This window comes from Ambystoma mexicanum, chromosome 14 (genome assembly GCF_040938575.1).
Source record: "Ambystoma mexicanum isolate Mex_15411 chromosome 14, UKY_AmexF1_1, whole genome shotgun sequence".
NCBI classification, from domain to species: domain Eukaryota; kingdom Metazoa; phylum Chordata; class Amphibia; order Caudata; family Ambystomatidae; genus Ambystoma; species Ambystoma mexicanum.
Genome location: NC_090940.1, coordinates 627,969,694 through 627,990,367, shown reverse-complemented (window position 1 = coordinate 627,990,367; position 20,674 = coordinate 627,969,694). Strand labels below are relative to the sequence as shown.

The 20,674-nt window shown below is 43.3% G+C and overlaps 1 protein-coding gene across 2 annotated transcripts in view; it reads left to right on the top strand.

The window, feature by feature from the left end:
• Positions 1-20,674, top strand: part of ACTR10 (actin related protein 10) — a 146,204-nt gene that overhangs the window by 13,963 nt on the left and 111,567 nt on the right. Inside the window, exons 2-3 of one of the 2 annotated variants that reach the window (XM_069638089.1) lie at positions 8,147-8,219; positions 8,408-8,490. The exons of the other annotated variant lie outside the window; for it this stretch is intronic. Of the exons in view, the coding sequence (XP_069494190.1) occupies positions 8,147-8,219; positions 8,408-8,490 (156 nt within the window). The remainder of the gene's footprint in view (positions 1-8,146; positions 8,220-8,407; positions 8,491-20,674) is intronic. 2 annotated transcript variants of the gene reach the window in all.

The following is a 20,674-nucleotide window of genomic DNA, read 5'->3' as shown; positions in this document are numbered from 1 at the left end:
GGGCATAATGAGGGAGTGAGCAAACGGGAAATGACAGAGTTATTTGGGCTTGTTGTTGGAAGTTTAGAACCAGTTTGATCCATACCTGCATTTGGCAGTATGTTGGGCGATGATACAGGAGCAAAGCGCTGTTGCCGAGGTGGATTTTTCAAGGGGCTCCTCAAATCCAAGCCTGAATCCTCTCGACTTGGCCGTTGACTTCGGAGGCGTTGCCCCACATCCTCCATTCTTAGAGGGATGCACGCTGCGCTGTGCTGCCGCGGACTGCAGCAAACTGCTTCCAACTCCGCGGCCCTCCGCGGTATGTGGTGGTTTATGTAGGTTTGTCTCCTCCCACAGGCACCAGTAGAGACAGCGAAAAGGCTGCAAAAACACAGGGTGACTGCAGCAGACTGCTTCCACCTCAGCTTCCAACTTTCCATTAATCTAGTTTCGACGGATAAACATATAGAACTATAATAATGCTGTAAATATAATAATGTCTGTCTTCTTCAGGAACAGACTAGTAGATAGGAAGGTGCCTGATCTCGCTCTGCATTTCATTGACCCTCTTGGAAAATCTGTAGCAAGTCTATAGACGTAAAACACATAAACATTCAAATACAGACATGTACCTGTTCAAACCCCATTGCTCTATATTCTGTGGCTTACTAAAGGCCGTTGCCAATTGCTCGATGAACGGACAACCTTCATCAGCAATGCAAAATTTACAAATGACCAAACCAAATTATTGAGTAAATAACCTCTAATATTTTGGTAATGGTCACTGAATACTGTGAATCTAATTGTGCTAGGAATAGACCATATCAACCTACCTTTTCTGCCAATTTTATTCATCCCGACCGAGAAAATCGTCGAAAGATGATTTTATTCTTTCCTTGAAGTAACTTTTTTTGTTGCAAACCAACCCTGTGGTTAATTATGGTCTACACATGCCTGGATATATCTAAAATACTAGACCTTTTATTTGAATTTTGCAAAATAAAAAAATCGTTCTTGTATTAAAAACAAATGAGCCTCTTTCCAAACATTTTGAGGCAAACGTTGCTTAGCAACTATTACTCAAATAAGTTGCACATACTGCAGAGATTTCTTTATTTGGGACTTGTAAATTAACAACTAAAATACTCTTGGCTAATTGCAACCCTAGCGACTACCACGAAGAAGGGATGCACTCCATGAAGTTTTTTATTTATTTACCGGCTATTGCAGATCTTTAAACCCTCTCTATGAATAAGGTGCACCTATAGTACCTTGCCACTCGAGCAGTTACCACAAAAATAGCATGTGTTCTGTATTTATGCTTTTCAAACGCTTGTGACTGCCAAACCAACTAGCAACTAATGTGAAAATGTTGTTTTTCACTTATACTTCATAATTACCAAAAAGGGAGGGTCCGTAGATTTGTCAAGCACCCTACATTATGGATTTTTGATAATGTTAGCTTACCACATTCTGTGTTCAACTCTCCATCAATAGAAAGCCAGCACCAGTGTCAACAATGCTGTTGCTGTGTTGTACCGGCATTCAAACTGGCACAACAATTGACACTGAATAATGGGCACCATCTTAACATGGACGCTTATAACCCACCTTCATAATCTTGAACTTTGTGCTAGGTTGAATACACACATTTGTCCTAAAAAAAGAGAGAGAAAAATATGTCTGCTAATAAAACTAGCTTCATGTTCTAATGTACTAGAAGAAAGATGCCACTACATGAAGCTGCTTCTTTCGACTAGTCTTTTTCAGAGAGCAAGCAAGTACTGCAATTGTCGCGCAATACCTTTTGTTACCAAACCACATATTACCCTCTGGTTTCTTATTTTTAAAAACATGCCATCTGGCACTGGCAATACACAAAGCCTCTGGTTTCTAAAGTGAATAACGCCAAGAATGACTCACTAATGTACCCATGTTGTATCGTCAAATATTATCAAGTCTTTTGCTAATATCAGACAATAAACTATGGGCAAAGAATGTGGAAGGATACTGACTCTTATCAGCATGGAGTGTCCCAAATCTCACAGCCGTATAAATGGAATATTCACAAACCGTTTCCATTCATCCTGATTATTAAGATCATAAATATAACTCTGGGTTTGGTACATCCACCACTGTTCTCGCTGTGAGAGTTTAGTGGCTATATTGTATGCATCGGCTCCACTAACTTTTTCGAGGGCCCACCATGTGAGCTCCTCTGGGCCATGTTTTTTAATCAGAGGAGATGTTAAACTCTGGATTCTGATTCTGGGGTTATGTTCCATTATCTTCAATTTTACAGCCCCAGAGGTTTTCCCTATATAGGTCTTATTACACGGGCAAGTAATAAGATAGATAACATTGCTATTACATGTAGTTTGACATCTTATCTTCCATGTTTTTTGATTTATTGTAATGGAACTACATGGAGATGTAGACCCACAGTTACTGCAACTGCCCCACGGATAATGGCCTAACACAGGTGCCATCCCCACATAGATGTAATAGTGGGAGGTCTAACTATGTTTCCTCTGTGAGCCTTGCATAACCATTCATTCCTTTCTTAAAGGCAAACATGGACATTCCAAGGCTGGGTTTTTTAAACTGTAGTAGATGCCAAGTATTCCAAATGGCCTTTCTGATTTCATTATGAGTATTGTATGTCATAGCACATACCAATCGAGTATTCTCCTTGTTCGTCTCCATCATCCTTCCTCAGTAGGTTCTCCATTAGCTAGTTCTTTGCTCTCTTTTTAGACATTCTCAGTAGTCTAGTAGGTTGAGCCCTTTTAGACAACCGGTCCTGTATCTGATTTGAATGGATATTATAATCTTCTAACCTCGTACAATTCCTTCTTGCCCTTAAAAATTGGCCATATGGGATATTCTTCACAAGGACCTGTAAGTGAACACTGTCATATCTAAATGTGGTGTTCCTGTCTGTATCTTTACGAAATAAGTCAACAATCAAGGAGCCGCTATGCTTTTAAGAATATTTAACTTTTATTTGAATGCATGGTGAATCTTAAATTGTAGTTTAACACATTAATCCACTCTAGGAAAATGAGGTGATTGCCTTCTTTACTGTCCCAAATCTTTGTAACGTTTGTAAACATTTCAAAGCCTTTTTGAAAGGATTAGTGTCTGCCAAAATAAACAGTTGCTCACATTTATATCTATCTATGCAAAATTGGAGGCAAAAGCAGCCCCATTTGCTGTCCCTTTCTAGCTGGGTATAATAGTGGATTTGCAGTGATTTTGGTAAAAAAATGTTTGTGGTTTTGTTGTTGTCAAGGCTACTTCCACAAGTTCAACTAAGAACTTGCTAGGTATTGAGACCTGTCCTTCGCTTTCATCTAAACATTACTTCGTTATATTCAATGAATCTCTGGGGATGCTGGAATAAAGGGATTCTACATCTACTGCTATGAGGAAATCAGTACTTGCATCAAATGCTAGGCCCTCACCTTGTGTCATGGCCACTGGCCATGGGCCAGTTACTGCACGTCCTGCAGGGTCCCAATGGACACAGTCTTGGCACCAAGCTCATTATAAAGTGTGCTTTGCACACAGACTGTTGAAGGCACGTGCATCTGGACAGGGCGGGGCCCTAGCAATGCATGGAAGGCACGTGCAGAAGGCAGGAGTAGTGGCAAGGTGGGGCCTAAAGGGAGTGGCTGGGGCCAGGCTATATAAGCCGGCCCCAACCGCATGCTGGCGCTTCGCGTTAGTCTGCTAGAACAGCATAACGCTTACCGCCAATCAGAAGACCTTACCTGTTTCAGCACATGTATCCTCAGACTCCGGCATCTTACCTTGGGTCAGCCACGCCATCGCTGGAAGCACTGCCACCACTTCACTTCTGCAGCTACGCGTGCATCTTGCCTGCGTCAGCCGCATCATCGCTGGAAGCGCTGCTATCGCTTCCCCCTCTGCAGCCATGTGCATATCTTACCTGGATCTGCAGCCCATCGAGAGTGCTGCCCGGCATCCTTTCCAGTCCCGAGCTTCCATCAACGCAGGATCTTCCGACGCATCATCCTCGAGGATCTTCATCTCCGGTCGCCTGTAGGAGTTCGGAAACCGCCCATCAAGCATCAGCTGCACCTGCAAAGGGAAAGGAAACACAAGATTAGCACTTGCATAGACTTTCATACTCTAAGCAGCAAACTCCAGGTAGAGGCCAGTTACCACTGGTAGCTCCTCCGGAGTAGACTTTGTCATCACACGTTCCTATGTCATCTTCATACCCAAGGGAGAAAGAAAGGACAATAAAGGGTTACGGACAATAATCATGGAGGAAGTTTAACACAATCAATACAAACAATAATCATAATCACAAAACCTACCTTCAAGACGGAATGGTCATAGCCAGTCTGGACCTTCACGCCAAGGACCAGTGACGCAACTGCATCCATCTACAGCGCCCCTGCTGGAAGAAAGCAGGACGGAGAGCTCACCTTTCAATCAAAACAGGTGAGCCTGCATGAGCAAACTCTTGCTCACAACCTTCTGGTACAAAAGGGTTGAGGGAAATCCCAACATCACCATGCCATTTTCACCCCCTCTGCTCCTCTCTCAGGAGCAGAACCAGTATCCTGGGTCCTTGATAATGCAGTGGCTGGGGGAGAGAGGTGATCTACGGGAGCCAGGCCCAGGGAGGGCTCCAAGCGCACCCCAATGCCCCCACGGAGACCAGGTGAGCGTAACACCTTGATTTTTATCACATCTGTAGTATCCGCCAGGTAAGTACCTGATTTAGCTACCAATGGTTTTAAGAAAAAAATCTAAACTTTGGCTGCATCCCACACTACTATTCCTCCATCCCTTTCAGCCTTTTTTTATGACTATACTACTCAGTACTAACTGTAAAAGATGGTCCCCCTCTACCTTATTAAAATTGAAACTAGAGTTGTATTTACGATCATTCCTGTCATAAACCAAATTCAATTCCCTTAAGACTGTCCTCTCAATAGTGGTCTCTTTGGAAATCATATTTATGCAGGGGGTGAATGAAGACTTATGCCTAAAGGGCGGACTTTCCTCAATAACAGGATTATCATTAGTTCCCAAGCCGAAACATTATTTTGGCCTTCTTTTTCAAAATAATTTGGCGGTTACATTTCTGCATCCGTTTTCTGTCGTCTCTCCTTTTTCCACCACATCAAGATCGTTTTTGGACTATTCTTTCAGAAATATTGAGCACCGTTGTAGGTAACATTTGCAAGCCCTCGAAAAACCTGGATATTGGTGGAGGTCCCTGGTCCGGAGACCTTGTGGAAAATTCTGATGTTGATAAGTATGCTTTGAAACTCGCCTATTCTTCAACCTATGCTATTGACTCTGCCCCTTGGTTGTCTATTTTGTCCATTTACCTCTATCCCCTCGGAAAAAACCAGCATCTCCCTCATCGGAGGATGTGTTGGAAAAGGTGACACTCTTTTATTTGAAAATTCTGACCTGGCTCAAATCTTTGATTATCATAATCTGTAATCAGAAATGAGATGGGGCTACACATTTTCTTTAGATACATTCTGAGTATCTTTTTACGAGCGTTTCCATTTTTTATTAGTGCTTTTGACAAAATTGCTCACTTGTTTTTCTACTACTTCTAGCTTTTCTTTAGCATTTTATATTGTATTATCAGCAGCAAAAGCCAACTCTACTCATTCTATTTCTTCTCCTATCTTTAAGCTTCTTTAAAGCAGTATTTATGGTTAACATCCAATCTCTACTGCATTTCGGGGCAACTCCCGAAAATGCTATTTTATATTCTTCATCAATAGAGAGGCACGCTTCATTTAGACCCTGTAGGCCGACTGCTATGATCTTTATTTTTAAAGATATTCAGTCAGCAAATGTCCATGCATTTGTGTTGTGAACATCTTCTTCTATAATTTTAAAATTGAATCACTAGTCGCTTTCTGAATGCCAGCAGGTACAATATTGGTAGATAAATTGTCAAAAAAAAGAAGAAAGTTAATTGCTTCTGCCAGCAGTTCTTCACTAAATTACACTGTGAGAAATCGAGCCATCGTGGACTGTAGGTGCTTATCTCAACTAAGCCTAAATACGCATGCAATAGTGACCACTTGTAATCGGCTGTATCACCACTCAGAAACTTGCTGTTAGAGAGCTCCAAACTATGTGTGGGCACCCCCCTTTATTTGCAGACAACTTGGAAACAACAATAGTACATTGTAACAGAAATGAGGTCTTGCGAGGTACACAGCCAACCAATTGGAACACAATCCACAGGTAAGGTTTAACCACACAATGAAGTATCTTCTCCCCCCACTATGTGATAACTGAAGGTTTAAATGGCTAAACCATGCAGAAGATGTAATGGTAAATAAATATAGACCAGGCCCCGGGAGAATCGTGCACTTTGCATGGTTTCTGCTGTGACAAAAGTAAAGAAAGGTCGCTGCAGAACTGAGCAGCGTTTAAGCACACTGCTATGGTTGTACGCTGACGGGGAAAGCGAAACAGAGGGCTCTCGCTCGTCGCTGTGACTGCAATTGCCAAGTAAAGCGGTGGGCGTTTGAATAATATGGTGGAAATCGGGAAGGGTGGGGGGGTTCCCAAAACTTGTCATATGTATTCCCTCTCAACCCCCTAATTCTGGACACGGAAGGTGCACAAGTAACACTCCAAGAACTCGTCGAAGAAAGGTCAGTCTTGAGAAAAAGTACAGCGAAAGAAATGTAGAATTTTAGAGTAACAATTAGTTAATATCAGTGAAAGCCATGACGGTTATTTATCAACAAAATAAAAATATGAATAAATATATATTTTGTCTGATGCTGTCATTGATTGTTGAAATGCAAATAAAAAGCCATATCGTAAACCATGTATTGCGCCTGGAACATTGTCCAGATCACAATTCCGAGTTAATTCCCTGCTTCAACTGGAAGACTATTCTATTCTTCCCATGTCTCTATGAATAAAGAGCAGATTTATTTTGGCATCTAAGAAGCACATCAGCCTTGGATGTATGTAAGGGGCGCTGTATAGCCTTGAAATTTGGCCCATACGTTCATCCTCAATATTGGCCCGATGGAGAGACTCTAGTGGCTCATTGTTGAAACGAGTATCTCTACACTTGGAGTTCTGTGCATGATTTCACAACTTTGTATATCCTTTGTGTGGATTTGTATATACCCTGGACTGTGTGTAGATTTCCACCATCAGTCAAGACTTTAAAGGGCTAATATTTGTCTATCGTCAACCAATTGGGACGTTTAAGAGTTCAGATTTCTCAAAGGCCTTTTCTTGTACTAACATGTCTAGCTTGATATGCATCTCCATGCTAGACATATATTTAAACGTGAGCATTTGCACTTTTCAATTCGTTTTGCACTTATGTCCTATTTTTATATGTGATTTGTATCCGTTTTATAACTATGCTCTGTATGCATTTTTTCATATCCATTATGACATAATTGTCTTTATGTGACTGTCTCCTTTATAAAATGTGTGGCTTGTCAAAACTGAACGGGCCAACCAAGAGTTATTCATGCATGGGGTTGTGCAGCATGAGAAATAATTTGAGAATTGTTTAATTAATAAGAGTATTTTTGTGTTATATTATAAAGACTTTGTGTTTGTTAGATTTGAGTTCCCTGGTCTTTGTATTTTTCAGGGACCACTCTGACTCGTGGAGCAAGCATTGGCTTTAAAGCCTTAAAGCATTTATAAATCCTGTCAAATTAAACATTGCCAGCCCAAAGATTGAGAACGACCCGTACATGCACTGTGTGTATACCCTAAGGCTTTGCCAGGATTGCATCGAACATCCTGTGTCTATTAAAAATGGGTTGATCAGTCACCCAACATGCACCACAGAAGTAGCAGAAGCTTTGAATCGCAGATCTGGACCACATTCTGTAGAGTGTCGTGTATGCAAGGGCAACTTTCTCATGTGTTGGCCTGATGGGGAATGAGTATCTTCTACAGAACATGGTATATTTTGTGAACTTCCTGTGGTAAACGTATTAAGGAATGTTACGGTAGTGTACAATTTCACCTCCCTTTTTTAATGTCGCTTTTTGTTGCCTTTACGCTTCATAGGCATCCATTTTACCCTACTTTTCTACATAAGTGAGGAATCCAAGTGAGGGAAAAAACCAATTTAACCATTTTTTATTTTTAAACATTTAAGATGCGGGTTTGCTGGAGAAACTGGGCCACGATGTATTATACCGAGTGAAATAAGAAAAACGGAATGTTCAAAGGTATTTTCTTTCATGATAAAGTTCTTATTTTGTACCAAGAAACGTCTTAACGCAGTGATTCCATCACTTGATGAGTATTTCTATTTTTTGGGGAACGCTGTGTCTGTTTGTTTCGGTAATTGTAATTGTGGCAATTTAGAAGTAGATCAGCCACGGGTGACCAACGCCCTTGTTTTTTTATTTTTTAGCTTATCAAAGTTGTTCAGTATAATATCAATACAGAAGAGTTGTATTCGTACTTGAAGGAGTTTATTCACATGCTCTATTTCAGGTAAGCATGATTCAAGCCTTTACTTTCCAGACATTTCTAACTGAATTGCTGTATTTGTATATTTGAGTTGAGAATTTGGGACTGAATATTTTTTTTTTAAACAAACGTCAAAGTAACAATGTTAATATAAGGCAGCCGATATTTTTGAAAAATATAATAATGCATGTATTTTTCTTTCTTCTTTTCTTTTTTCTTCTCGCACATTATAGGCCTACTTAGCACATCTTTGCCGGTTTCCAACAAACACACTTAATACATCATTACTGGTTCACCTTATACCCACTTATCAGATGCACTAATGCCCTCACATCTGTGCCCGTAATGCACATATTTGCAGATTTCCAGTATACCCACTTACCAAGTCAGATGTTCAGGTCGTTACTCAGGGTTGCCGGGGCAGTGTTGTTGATTTAACCACTCTTAAATTCTTTAGTTTAATGAGGCAGACTGGCTTATGGTTTGCTGCGGTGCTTGGGTCAGCTGTAGGCTTCCTTTCAAGGTGGGAAGGAGGGTAGCCACCTTGGTTGGTGTGCCCCTTTTACTTGGCTCGGATAATGTCTTCTACACTTACCGCCTCTACATAAACTTCCTCATGCATTTACATCTTTTTACCTTTACTTTGTTTCAAACTTCACATCATCAGGGAATAATGGATATGGTTAGCTCTAAGGTTAGGGTTGGGATCAAGGTTGGAGTAAAGGGAATAATATAGGTTAGAAACTAAGGGGAGCTTAAGACGGTGTCCCCTTGTAATGAACAAGTGAATGTTTGAAGAAGAGTAAGACCAAAGAAGTAAAGGTCTGATGAGGTAAAGGCAACCAAGTGAATGTTTGAAGAAGAGTAAGACCAAAGAAGTAAAGGTCTGATGAGGTAAAGGCAACCAAGTGAATGTTTGAAGAAGAGTAAGACCAAAGAAGTAAAGGTCTGATGAGGTAAAGGCAACCAAGTGAATGTATGAAGAAGAGTAAGACCAAAGAAATAAAGGTCTGATGAGGTAAAGGCAACCAAGTGAATGTATGGCCAAGTGAACGCAGAAGAAGTAAAGACCTACATCCCCTGGTGTAGTTCAAGGTTAGAAGTTCTCAGAATGGAAATATTGGGGGCCAGTTCCTTGATCGCCTGCAGTGATAATGGGTAGGAAGGGCCACAGATGTATTTTAACAGAACAGAGGATGGGAGCCAGTTCAACTTGGGTAGTGGGATATGGGCATGGTTGTAAAAGGGCCAGAGTAGCGCTGGACGGGAGGATGAGGGTGATCAAGGTGTTCCTCATTTTAAAATGTTTTGGGGACTAATCGGAGATTGTCATCAGCAGAGGGAGGAATGGTAAGAGATGATTGGACAAGGATGGAAGCTTAAAGAGTGGACAATGGCTTTTGAGCATGGAACCAGTCAATATTAGGTTGGTGTTGGAAGATTTAGCGAAGTCCAGGGAAGAGGAGAGGGCAAGCAGATGCTTTTTGTAGGAAACCAGAAGAGCAGGAAAGCATTTTTTCTTAACACCAGGGGCACATTTGATAAATGTATGTTTGCCTTTGGCTTTCTTAAGAGAGAGGAGATCCATGGTTGCCAGTTTGCGTGTGAGATTCACTGTAAGCTCCCAGTAAGCTTTTTATTTCCGGTTAGAAAATTCCAGTTCATTGTTTTAAGTAGGCTCAAGGTTTCTCAGAAACCAGTATTGATGTATGGTTCGTGCTTGGTAACGAGGTTGAGCAGTAAGGCTGAGGCTCGACAGATCAGGGGGTTTGGTGGAAAGTACAATTACGATCAAAAGAGCTTGTCAAGCAATAATACAGGAAGTGCAAAAATACTCTTATTTAGCAACACATTAATTTATAAACTTATAAAAGGTAAGGAAAACTATTGCATACACCTACGTTTAAAGCTTGGTGTTAGGTAAGATTTTAAATTTAGTGCTAAATCGCTCTTACTTGTGAGACTCCAGAACGTTTTGCTAGACTGGATTATTTTTCCCTATAGCTTAGTGAGTGGGTACCCTTTTCCACACTCGCAGATGTTTTTACTCTTTATTTTTTTTATAGGTGTCATTATTAAGACTCTCCATAGTGTCCTTTTAATTTTATACTCTTTGACAACATTTTGACATATAAAACTTTGTTGCTGGGTTGCCCTTTCGGCTTCCGTTCTGCATTTTCTATGGCTAAACTTGTTAGAACTACAGTTCCCAAGTAGTAAAGAGGGATTTTCATTCCCCCACCTTTACATTTTATATAGTGAGCCAGCACACCCCACCTTATGTGGGGGATACAATGTATCCCCTTTCTTACTTACCTGTAACATTTTTGTTACAATTGGATTGCTGGTGGCAGTGGCTTTATCTCTGCCGTTTGGTCATTTTTACTCACAGGCTGTTAATTCAGCCTCAGTAATGCACAGACGGGCGACCATTTTTCTAAAACGGTGGGCTCCTTCTCTTTTGCCATTTCTTGCTTGCTTGTAGTTTCTGAGGTCTTCCCCTGCCGTTCTAGGTGGAAACGACCTTGGTGGGAGTTTTGTCATCAGTGGGAATCCTTTTTTTTTTTTTTTTTTTTTTTTATTTTTTTTTTTATTCCCGGTCAAGGCTCCAGAGTGTCTGAGAAGGCAGGAAGCAAGGGAGGAGTCCAAAACTCTAAACTCTACACCCCTTTCTCTTTCACCTTGCCTGAAAGGAGCCCAGTCTCAATGTGCGGTGCGGGGGCTGGCTGTCCTGATTGGAGAGCCAGACCACCCCTTTCTGTAAAATGCATGTATAGATTGCAGACGTTGTGCTGTAATTCCTGTTAAATACTCCGAACCTGGAAGCTGCTGACAAGTCGACCACTGGACCTGAATCCGAAGAGGAAGATTAAGAATATGCGGCTGAGACGATTTCCAGCGACCAAAGAGCCTTCTATGTAACTGGAGCCTGCTATTACCCTTCCTTCCAAGTGACCTGGGGACTCCGAAAATGACGACCCTGACCCCAGGGCCTTGTGAGATTCACTGGACTCAAGACGACCTACAGTTTGAGCCATCCCACAAAGTGCTGTGACCCTGCTGGGCTGCAATACACCAACACCCTGGGACCTCAAGCCACTGTGCAGTGCGCAGTCTTCCGAATTGAGCTGAAACTTTGGTGGCATTGTTCTGTACCTACGGAGACATGAATCAAGTCTGAATCCTCCCACCAGACTGCTGTTCTGGACCTTGCAAGTGACGCAAATCCGACCAGAGATATTCTGCCTTCTGGCTGCTGAAAAGCGCGCCTAAACCATAGCCGCATCCAGCCATGAAAAACATTAGCCCGGAGCTTTCCCTGTTGATCCCTGCTCCAATGTCCGGTCTTCAGTCTTCATGACAAGGAATGAATCACCTGGGTTTTTGGCTGCAGATCCTTAGGCGCTCTATTCATGTGCCTATCCTGAACTGTCTGTTGCACACTAGAGACCTAGTGACCCCCCGTCTGGCACTGAGAGCACTCGTGCTCCATGAATAGGGAAAGACTTCCAAGGATTGGGCCCGTTGCCTAGAAAAGAGAACACGTGTTTAAAAGTTACTTAACTGTGAAGGAGTTGGTTCGTAACAGTCACCCTGAGAGCGAGCAGTTACAAACATTCTTAATTAGCTTGAATGTGTTTTGCCATTCTGAAAAAAGTATATGTAAGGTTATTTTACTCGCCTGTCGATTTGGTTCTGCCTCTTCCCAAAAGTAATCCGGCTCGCTTCCCTTTACTATTTCACTTAGGATATAAATGTAAAAGTATGCCAACTGGGTCTTGCTTCCACTGACCTGCTGTTTAGCCTGTCTAAGTCCCCCTTTAGGTTTTACCCATCTAGAATAGCTGTGTACCATTCTTAAAAAGTGTCCTGTAGGTGTAGCTGACCTTGGTCTGCCCGGTGCATCCTAAATAAGTGTAAAGAGTTCTTGCTTATCTTTGCCTGTTTTCCACTGATCTGAAAAGCAACTGTAATTGTATATTACACCAAAAGGTCTTACTCACCTGGTAAAACTATGTGTTATCCTGAATGTAGTCATAGGTTTATACTGTTTGATGAATTTGTGTTCCACTATTCAGAAAAGTATCCTGGTAACAGGGTTGGTTTACTAAGTGATTCCTTAACGGAGTGTCACTGCATGACCAACAGGGTCTACTACCCTTGACTTACTGTAAACAAATGCAAAAGTAACTGGTTTTACTAACCATTAATAGGTGTGCCCTATACTAAATGTGTTTGATAAGGTCTGACTTCCCTAGAAATACTTCTAGATTTCTGAACAGGGTCTATGCTTTGGTCTGTGTACTTTAAAGCATTGTGTTGTGTTTTTATAATGTGCCTATGGCTCTATGACAAAGTTCTTACCTCCAAGACATAACTTGGCCTAATTGTATTTATAATAAAACCTTTATTTTTTTATAATGCTTCTGGTTGAACCCTTGGTATACGATCTTTGTGCCTTCCTACAGCCCTCTCTGCCTCCAGAGATTAGCCTGGCTGCTCTGTCTATGCTACCAAATACTCAGGTTGCACAGCCTTATACTAAGAGTGGAGTTTTGTACTGTCTCAGTTGTATGGTTTTACTAAGACAGTTTTTCTGAAGTCCAACTAAGGGCTAACACTTGGTTTTCAAAAGGGGGCCCATACTACACTTTGTAATTCACACACTTTCAATGTCAAAACTAACTGTAGAAGTGGCGAGGAAAATGTTAAACAATATAACATGGGCCTCACATTGTTTTATGGAAACAACAACGCTCAGTAATCTGCTTTTGGAGTACAAGCCTTCGCCACAGATCAGCATTCACAAATCTTTACAGTAAGTTTGCTGTTTTGGCTGCTTGGGTGTAGTTTGCAAAGATTTAAAATTTCTCCCATATAAAGTAATGGGGCCAGTGCAATATATCGCATAATTATACAAGAAACCTGACTTTGTGAGAAGGGCAGCTACCTAGCTCAGTCATCCAGGGTTATCCCAGATGGGATGCCCAGGTTTGGGTTCCACCACAAAGAGCCAAGCCCCCGGGTAGCTCAAACCCTGCCCCCAGGTTGGTAAGATCTTGGTCCCGGCGAGCAGTTAAAGTGACTCCATACAGTGGTTGGGGGGAGTGGTGGGGGGGGGGGTTCTTGTAGGCAAGAGGACAATCGACCACAAGACCGATGCTCCTGCAGGACTTCCATTCTTGGTGGCTGGCAGTCGCAGCCGAGAAGGGAGTTTCCAGGTTCACAACAAGGACGCACTGCAGGATAACTGCACCAGGCTGCATGAGAGCCCAGTAACAGGAGCACACTAGGCTATTGCAGGGGGCTTGTTTTTATGATTGTCGGAATTTACTGATTGTGTATAAATGAATAATGATTCGTGTATGGGACGAATGAGGATGAGTGGGGTTAGGAAGTAAATGAATTTTATCATGGATTATCACTGTGTATAAGCTACTTAACCATCCAGGTCACCATCTTTGGGACTTAAATGTGGAATTGCGTTGCAATGGTAGTGCACTTTAATGCTCTGTGTTCTATTTCTCATTGCTAACTCATAACATGCTAGTGTAGTTTATGAAAGGTTATCTACACCGATTTTTGTATTTAACATATTTATTGTATTTGTATTGAAAAACAGTTAAAGTATGTAATTTTTATATCTTTTTACCTCCTTTTGTCTTCTGTTACTGATGAGCATGGTGCTTACTGAGGACATGCACTAACTTTCTTGGACTCTCCAAGAAAGCGGTAGTTTTTGAGTCACAAGCTTTTTTGTTGTTGCCAAGGGTTCCACCCTTAATGTGAGGGTTTGCTTGTGATTCCAATTTCTCCCTCAAACTCCTAGTGTTTTGTTGTGTATTGCAGTAGTCTAGCCTAGAGGGAGTCGGTGCTCTAGAGACATTGAGCTTCTGGGGGAAAGTGAGGAAAGGAAGAATTCCTTTGAGGAGGTAGAGAAAGTGGGCCTTCTTAGGAAGGTCTGGAATGTGCGGGAGGAAGGAAAGAGAGGAGTCGCAGATGACTCCAAGGTTACTGGCTTCAGAAGAAGGAGAGAGGCCAGTGTGAGGGGAAGAAAGGGGGGGGGGGGGAAATCGGGAGTCCCAAGAGGAAGGATCTCAGTCTTGCTGGCGTCGAGGCAGAGATGATTAGAATTACACCAGGACTGGATGGCAGATAGGTAGTCGGGGAATGAAGGAGGAAGTAAGGAGAGGGTCAGTGGGAAGTTTGACGTAGAGTTTTGTGTCATCTGCATACCACTGGAAATTAGGGGAGAAGGTGGAAATGTGGTCTGCAAGTGTAGCAAGATGGGTGTTAAAGAGCCAGGGAGAAAGGTTGGATCCCTGGAGGACACCATAGGTGGGGGAGGAGAAATAGCCCAGAATAACCTGGGATGGATGGTCATTGAGGAAGGTCAGCCAGTCTAGTGCCCGCTCTGAGATACCTAAGGTATCTTGGAGCCATTTTATGAGGATGGAGTGATTGACTGTATCAAATGCAGATGAGATCAAGTAGAATGAGCACAGCTGGAGACTAGCAATCAAGAGAAGCGAGCAGTTCCGCACAGGTGTTCAGAAGAGCAGTTTCTGTGGCTCTGGATGCTCAGAATCCAGATTGATGGTCGTGGAGGCAACCGACAAGTTAGTGTGCTGGGTCAGTTGGGGGAAGACCAGCTTCTCCAAGAGTTTCCCAAGGAAGGGAGTGATGGATATGGGGCGGTAGATGGCTGGACAATGCTGGTCTGCATAAGGTCTTTTCAGCAGGGGGCTGGGGGGGGGGGGGAGGGGAATCCAGTAGCAAAAGTGTTTGCTGAAATCAGCCAGTGCCGGGTCAAGAGAGCAAATATTGTCTTTAATGGTTCTGGAGGAGCAGGGGGAAACTTGTTTGGAGGAGACCTTTATGGAGCGGACACCTCTGGTGACCTAATCGGGTGTGACTGGAGAGATAGGCAAGGGAGGGGGAGAGGGATGCATGGCTCCTCCAAAATGTCCTGAGGTTTTGCAGTGAAGGGTGAAGGGTGAGGGGGATGAGGGAGAGACTGACTCACTCGTGTTGTTGGATACACCAGAAACTCTAGCCTGGATATGGGCCCTTTTCCTGGTGTGGATGGAAAGTCTGTATTGCCTTTGGAGCAGGTGACGGGCCAGTTTGTCAGAGGGTGAGCCTGAGGTCTGCCACTTCTGTTCTTCAAGCCTGCAAATTCGGAATCATACCAGGTGTTACTTTAAGGCATGTTTCAGGTGGATTCTCATGACTGGGGCAAGAATGTCAAGGGTATTAGTAATGGCAAGATGAAGGTTGCTGAGAGCAAAGTCGGAGGTAGTCTTTAGTGGGGACAGAGAGGGGAATGAAGGTATATGTAAAGGCAGCAGCCAACACACTTCATCGAACGTATGTTCGTGGGGGAGTTGCGGTCAGAGAGCCGAGAGGACCCAGGTGAGAGGAGAGTGGTCTGACCAGGAGAGAGGGGTGATAAAGGTGGAGGAGAGTGAAATATCAGTGTGTATGAAGGCATCAAGAGTGTGTCCAACTGAGTGGGTAGGACCAGAAGGGAGAATGGAGAGGGAGAGCAAGGTGCAAAGAGAGTGGATGCAGTGATTGAGGACAAGGTGGATGTTGAAATCGCCCACGAGAAGGAGTTTAGAGGTGGTTGCAATGAGAGAGAAAGAGAGAGAGAGAGAGAGAAGTAATCTGCCCATTTGGAGAGATCGGGGTGCTAGAACCAGGTGACCCGTAGATGGTGGCAGTGGTCAGAGAGGAGGTGGGAGAGATGACCAGCTTGCAGACCAGGCTCTCAAAGGAAGAGTAAGGCCTGCTGCGTATGAGGGAGGAAAGGACCCACTCGGGGACGATTAGGGTAGCCCCACCGCCAGCACGGTTAGGGCGAGGCTTTGAGATCTTGTAGCCATCGGGGAGAAGGGAGTCAAAAGCAGTGACTGAGCTGGCATTGAACCACGTTTCCGTGAGGGCAAGGATATCTAGGTCCATGTCTTCAAGGAGGAGGCAGATGCCGGCAGAGTGTTCGATGGCAGAACGAGCACTTTTGAAGGTCTTCAGAGGAGGGGTACATGGGCATGGTACACGAGCGGGGGTGGGTGGCAGAGGGAGTGGAAGGAGTAGCAGGTGTTGGAAGGAAGTTAATGCGGGATGGCAGGCGCCAGTCAAAGAGGCGGAGGATGTTGGGTTGAGGACCCTGAACCAAGATGATGCCAGTGTGATGGACATTAATGATAGACCTGGATGATGCAACGCCTGCCAAGCGGACATCCCATTTAGTGCCACCATTAATGAGTGAGGAAGTGAGTGGAGAGACAGTATAGATGAGGAGTCCATAGATTTGGAGATGGGACAGAAAATTGGATATCGGTGTCTGGAAGTTGCGCTCACATGGGTATCTGCAATAGGTAGGCCAGTGTTGGTGGTCGGGATGTCTTTCTTTAAAGCTTTTCCTCTTCCAGACTTCTTGAGAGAGGGAGGGTAGGTAGTTACAGAAGATAGGGGAGATGTTGAGTGCCATAGGGGCGGCGGAGGGTAGTTGGAAGAAAAAGGAGGGGCTGCACAGCACAGTCCGAACACAAACTCACCAGGCAGCCTAGTAGCCAAGGCAAAAAGAGGGCAGGTGCGCTGGGAATACTTTAGTACTGCAGATGAGTGCAAAGATGTTAAAAAATAAAAAAAATGAAAAGACACCCACCAGGTTTCGAATTTGCAAAAAGGCACGACATGTGATGAAAGACGGAATGAGTGAAAATGGGTAATGCGAGGAAGGTGTAAAAGAAACGGCGATGTTCCGCCATCACTCGCAGGTATTCTGCAGGGTGCATGGATTTTCAGAGGCCCTAGTTTGTGGGGTAACAGGCTGCCTGCCTGGAGACTGTTCCATGGTTTGAAATCTCCTCCCATGTGGCCAGGCGAAGGCAGAGACTATCTGATCATGGCCCTGGGGGTGCCATTATGATGATGGATCACATGGGAGGAGATGGCTGTCTGGGAGAAGAGGCAACCCCCCCCCCTTATGAGCGACACCGTATCCTTCTGTTTCTGAAAATGAAGATCTTCTAATCCCCAAAGGCCTAATGGCATGCTGTTACTTCACAGGTTAAAACCCAAATAACCTTGTATGAAAAACCACCTAAGCAGAATCAGATTTATCCCTGGATCACACTTGACATCCCTGGATTCTAATCGTTCTAAACTGGGTAAGAGCCCTCGCACAATATTGCTGCACATATTCACATAACCTTTCCTGTTTCTCACAAACTCAATTCCAACAAGCATTTAGAAAAATATATCCTTGGAAAGTTTAGAAACAATATGGACTTCAACTCCCAAAACAACTATGGTACTCGGACGAAGAAGAGGATTCCATGTGGAACAGGAATAACCTCAAGCCGAAGACGCAGACTTGTTGTTGGAATAATCAGCTGTGAGGGAGATTTAAAAATGGTGCGCTTCGCAGAGACGTTTTTATTGGAGGGCAAAAGGGGCACTTGCCCGGGGGCCCCACATGGCCAGCTGATCTGAAGAAGTAAGATTCCATCAGTATTAAATAGCACACTTCAGGATATTTTATGGGATGCTGTTGAGACTCTAAACCCATTGCCATTCTGTTTTGGCTAGTGCCTTCTGCCTTGATCAATTCATCATGTATTGCTTTGTGTTCACTGTGGTATACATAGTTTGCGTTCCCTATGGCACAACTCTGTAGCATTATTTCCTTCCTGTGAGAATTATGTTGATCATGTGCAATAGGTAACAGTGAAATGCATATTGATAAATTGAGTGCCCCAGTGGTTCAGAAGTTAGCTCAGTGTGTGAAGCACCCATTTCAGAGATGTGGTCATATGCAAAATTAGAATATCACATTCCAGCAAGGCTGGCTGAGCCTTTCATATGTCTGAAGTTTATAAACCTGCCTGCGTATGTACTTGGTTTTGCAGAACATCTGCTATTATCAGCAAAGTACCTATACCAGATAGGGGTTGCTATAAAAACGAACCTATCATCCGTATTGTTAAGGTCTAGAAATTGGAAAGTTCAGATAGGGTGTTGTAAAACCGAGGCAATCGCCACCAACGATGGCATAAACAGTCCAAGGGGTGAGTACGTTTCCAGATTCAATACTATGGAACAACCGCGTTCATGTTTGTATTCTGGATTTGCCAGCAGACGATACAGTGATCCTGTTCAAATCATGTAATATATCTTACATTACTGTGCTGTCTTCTGTGAGGTTTGCCTTCTTGCCTGCTGCTGGTATCGTTTAGCCCATTACTTGATCTTTCTTCTTATGTAGGCCATTTGGGTGGAAGGGTTGGTAGACCGAACAGTGGACCATATGTTGGCGGCCTCGGGCAAGCATTTTTTAAGGTCTGCTTGTTTGACACAAAAAACGGTTTGCTTTTTGGTAAAAGTCTAAGGTTTTTATGCACGTTTATAAATGAAAATGTCACAAGCCATTGTTTTGGAAGTATTTAAAGGTTTAAAATACAAATGACAAATCCAGATTAAATGTGTTAAATCGCATCATTGGTATGCTGGTTCTTATATAGTTCCCTTGATGGAGAGAATGAAGCTAGAATCATTCCCATTTTGCATAACACCCTTCTATAATATTTTGTTTAAAAATGGTCGGTTTGGTCATGTGATTTGTGTACTTTCCAAGTCCGTTTAAAAAATAAATAAAAACAATGAGATTGTCCAGTTCATGGTAAGAACTGGAAAAGAAAGTGTTCAAATGCAGAAATTGGAGAGTAGGCACACATCCCAGCTTCACCCCTTCACCAATGTGTGACCCTGGGCATCTCGTTTAATCTTGTATTGCCAGTCCCTAAACCTTTCAAAATTGTCAGCCCTTTACTATTTGAAAACCATATCCCACTTCTAATCTTAGTCTGTCTGGATAAAGACACCTTTCTGGTAGTTTCTAATCTGCCTCTACTATCCATGCTACGGTATGTGTAGCGTTCTCCTCCCTTCCAATTGGTGGCGTCTATCCGTGCATGAGCACTTTTGCATTCTGTGAGGCAGCTAATGTGAGTTCTGTCTATTATGGGTTACATATACCTGTTACATACTGTCCTGCATTAATATTACATCTACCTTCATGGATGTTATTGATAACAAGTATCCTGTATGTACTAGAACAGTAACCCCTTTGTAGACTGCTAATGTTGGTCTTCAAATGCTACTTGTTTATCATTCTGATTAGAGCAAGCATGAAGAGAGCAAGCATGAAGAGGGCAAAGGGAGTAAACTTGCTTATTATTCTGCGAGGCAGCATATCAACTTATAGGATCATCATGAACGGTAGGAGAGGAGAAGGAGGTGGTGATCACAGTCTGAATTAATGAGAAGGAACGGAAAGCTGCGGAGGGCGCAGAGCAGAAGTGGAACTCTGAGGCAGAAACGAGCTGTGCTGAAGGCGGGGGACATTCGCAGGCACCCACCAGGAGGCGTCGCGTACCGGAGGAGAAGGACACTGGTGAAAGTCAGCTGCTGCAGGACTGGACCAGACAGTTTTGCTGAACAGCAAAGGTTCCATAGGCAGAGACGTAAGAGACCAACGCAGGAACCAAGAGCGACTCTGTGCAATTGGGGGAAATCAGCAAAGCGGTGGTTCTTCGTTGTGGAAGCACGTTAAACCGGTGAGCCAACCAAAAGGAGTTGGGGGCGGGACATGTTACCTGCAACCCACATTGCCATAAGCCAAAAAGCATTAAAGAAGAGCTAGAAAGGCAAATATTGTACAATTCTCCTAATTTATTTTATGTGCATTGCACATAGATCTGGCTCATAGGCATAATGGCGCAAGGACACACAATTTAGGATCAGAGAGAAGGGCAGGAGTGGACAGAGATCGGTTTAGCAGAAGAGGGTAGTCTTGAGATCATGTTTAAATTTCATAAAGCTGGTACAGGCTCTCAGATCCGGTGGAAGGTCATTCCAAAGCATTGGAGCTGTGTGGACAAAAGAGTTTGTGCGACAACAGCCAGTCTTGCCTTGGGGATAAGCAGGAGATTAGAGTTGTTAGATCGCAGAGCCCTTCTTTCCGGCAGCCGGGCCAGTTTCCCTGCAAGCTATCTGGGGAACATCTCTATGCAGGCATTGCTGTGGGATGCAGAGTGTCTGGAAAACCACTCTTTTTATTTTTTTTTTTTTTGTTTTTTTTTTTTTCCCACTGGAAGCCAGTGGAGATTTTGTCGAGCGGCGGAGGCGTGGTCAGATC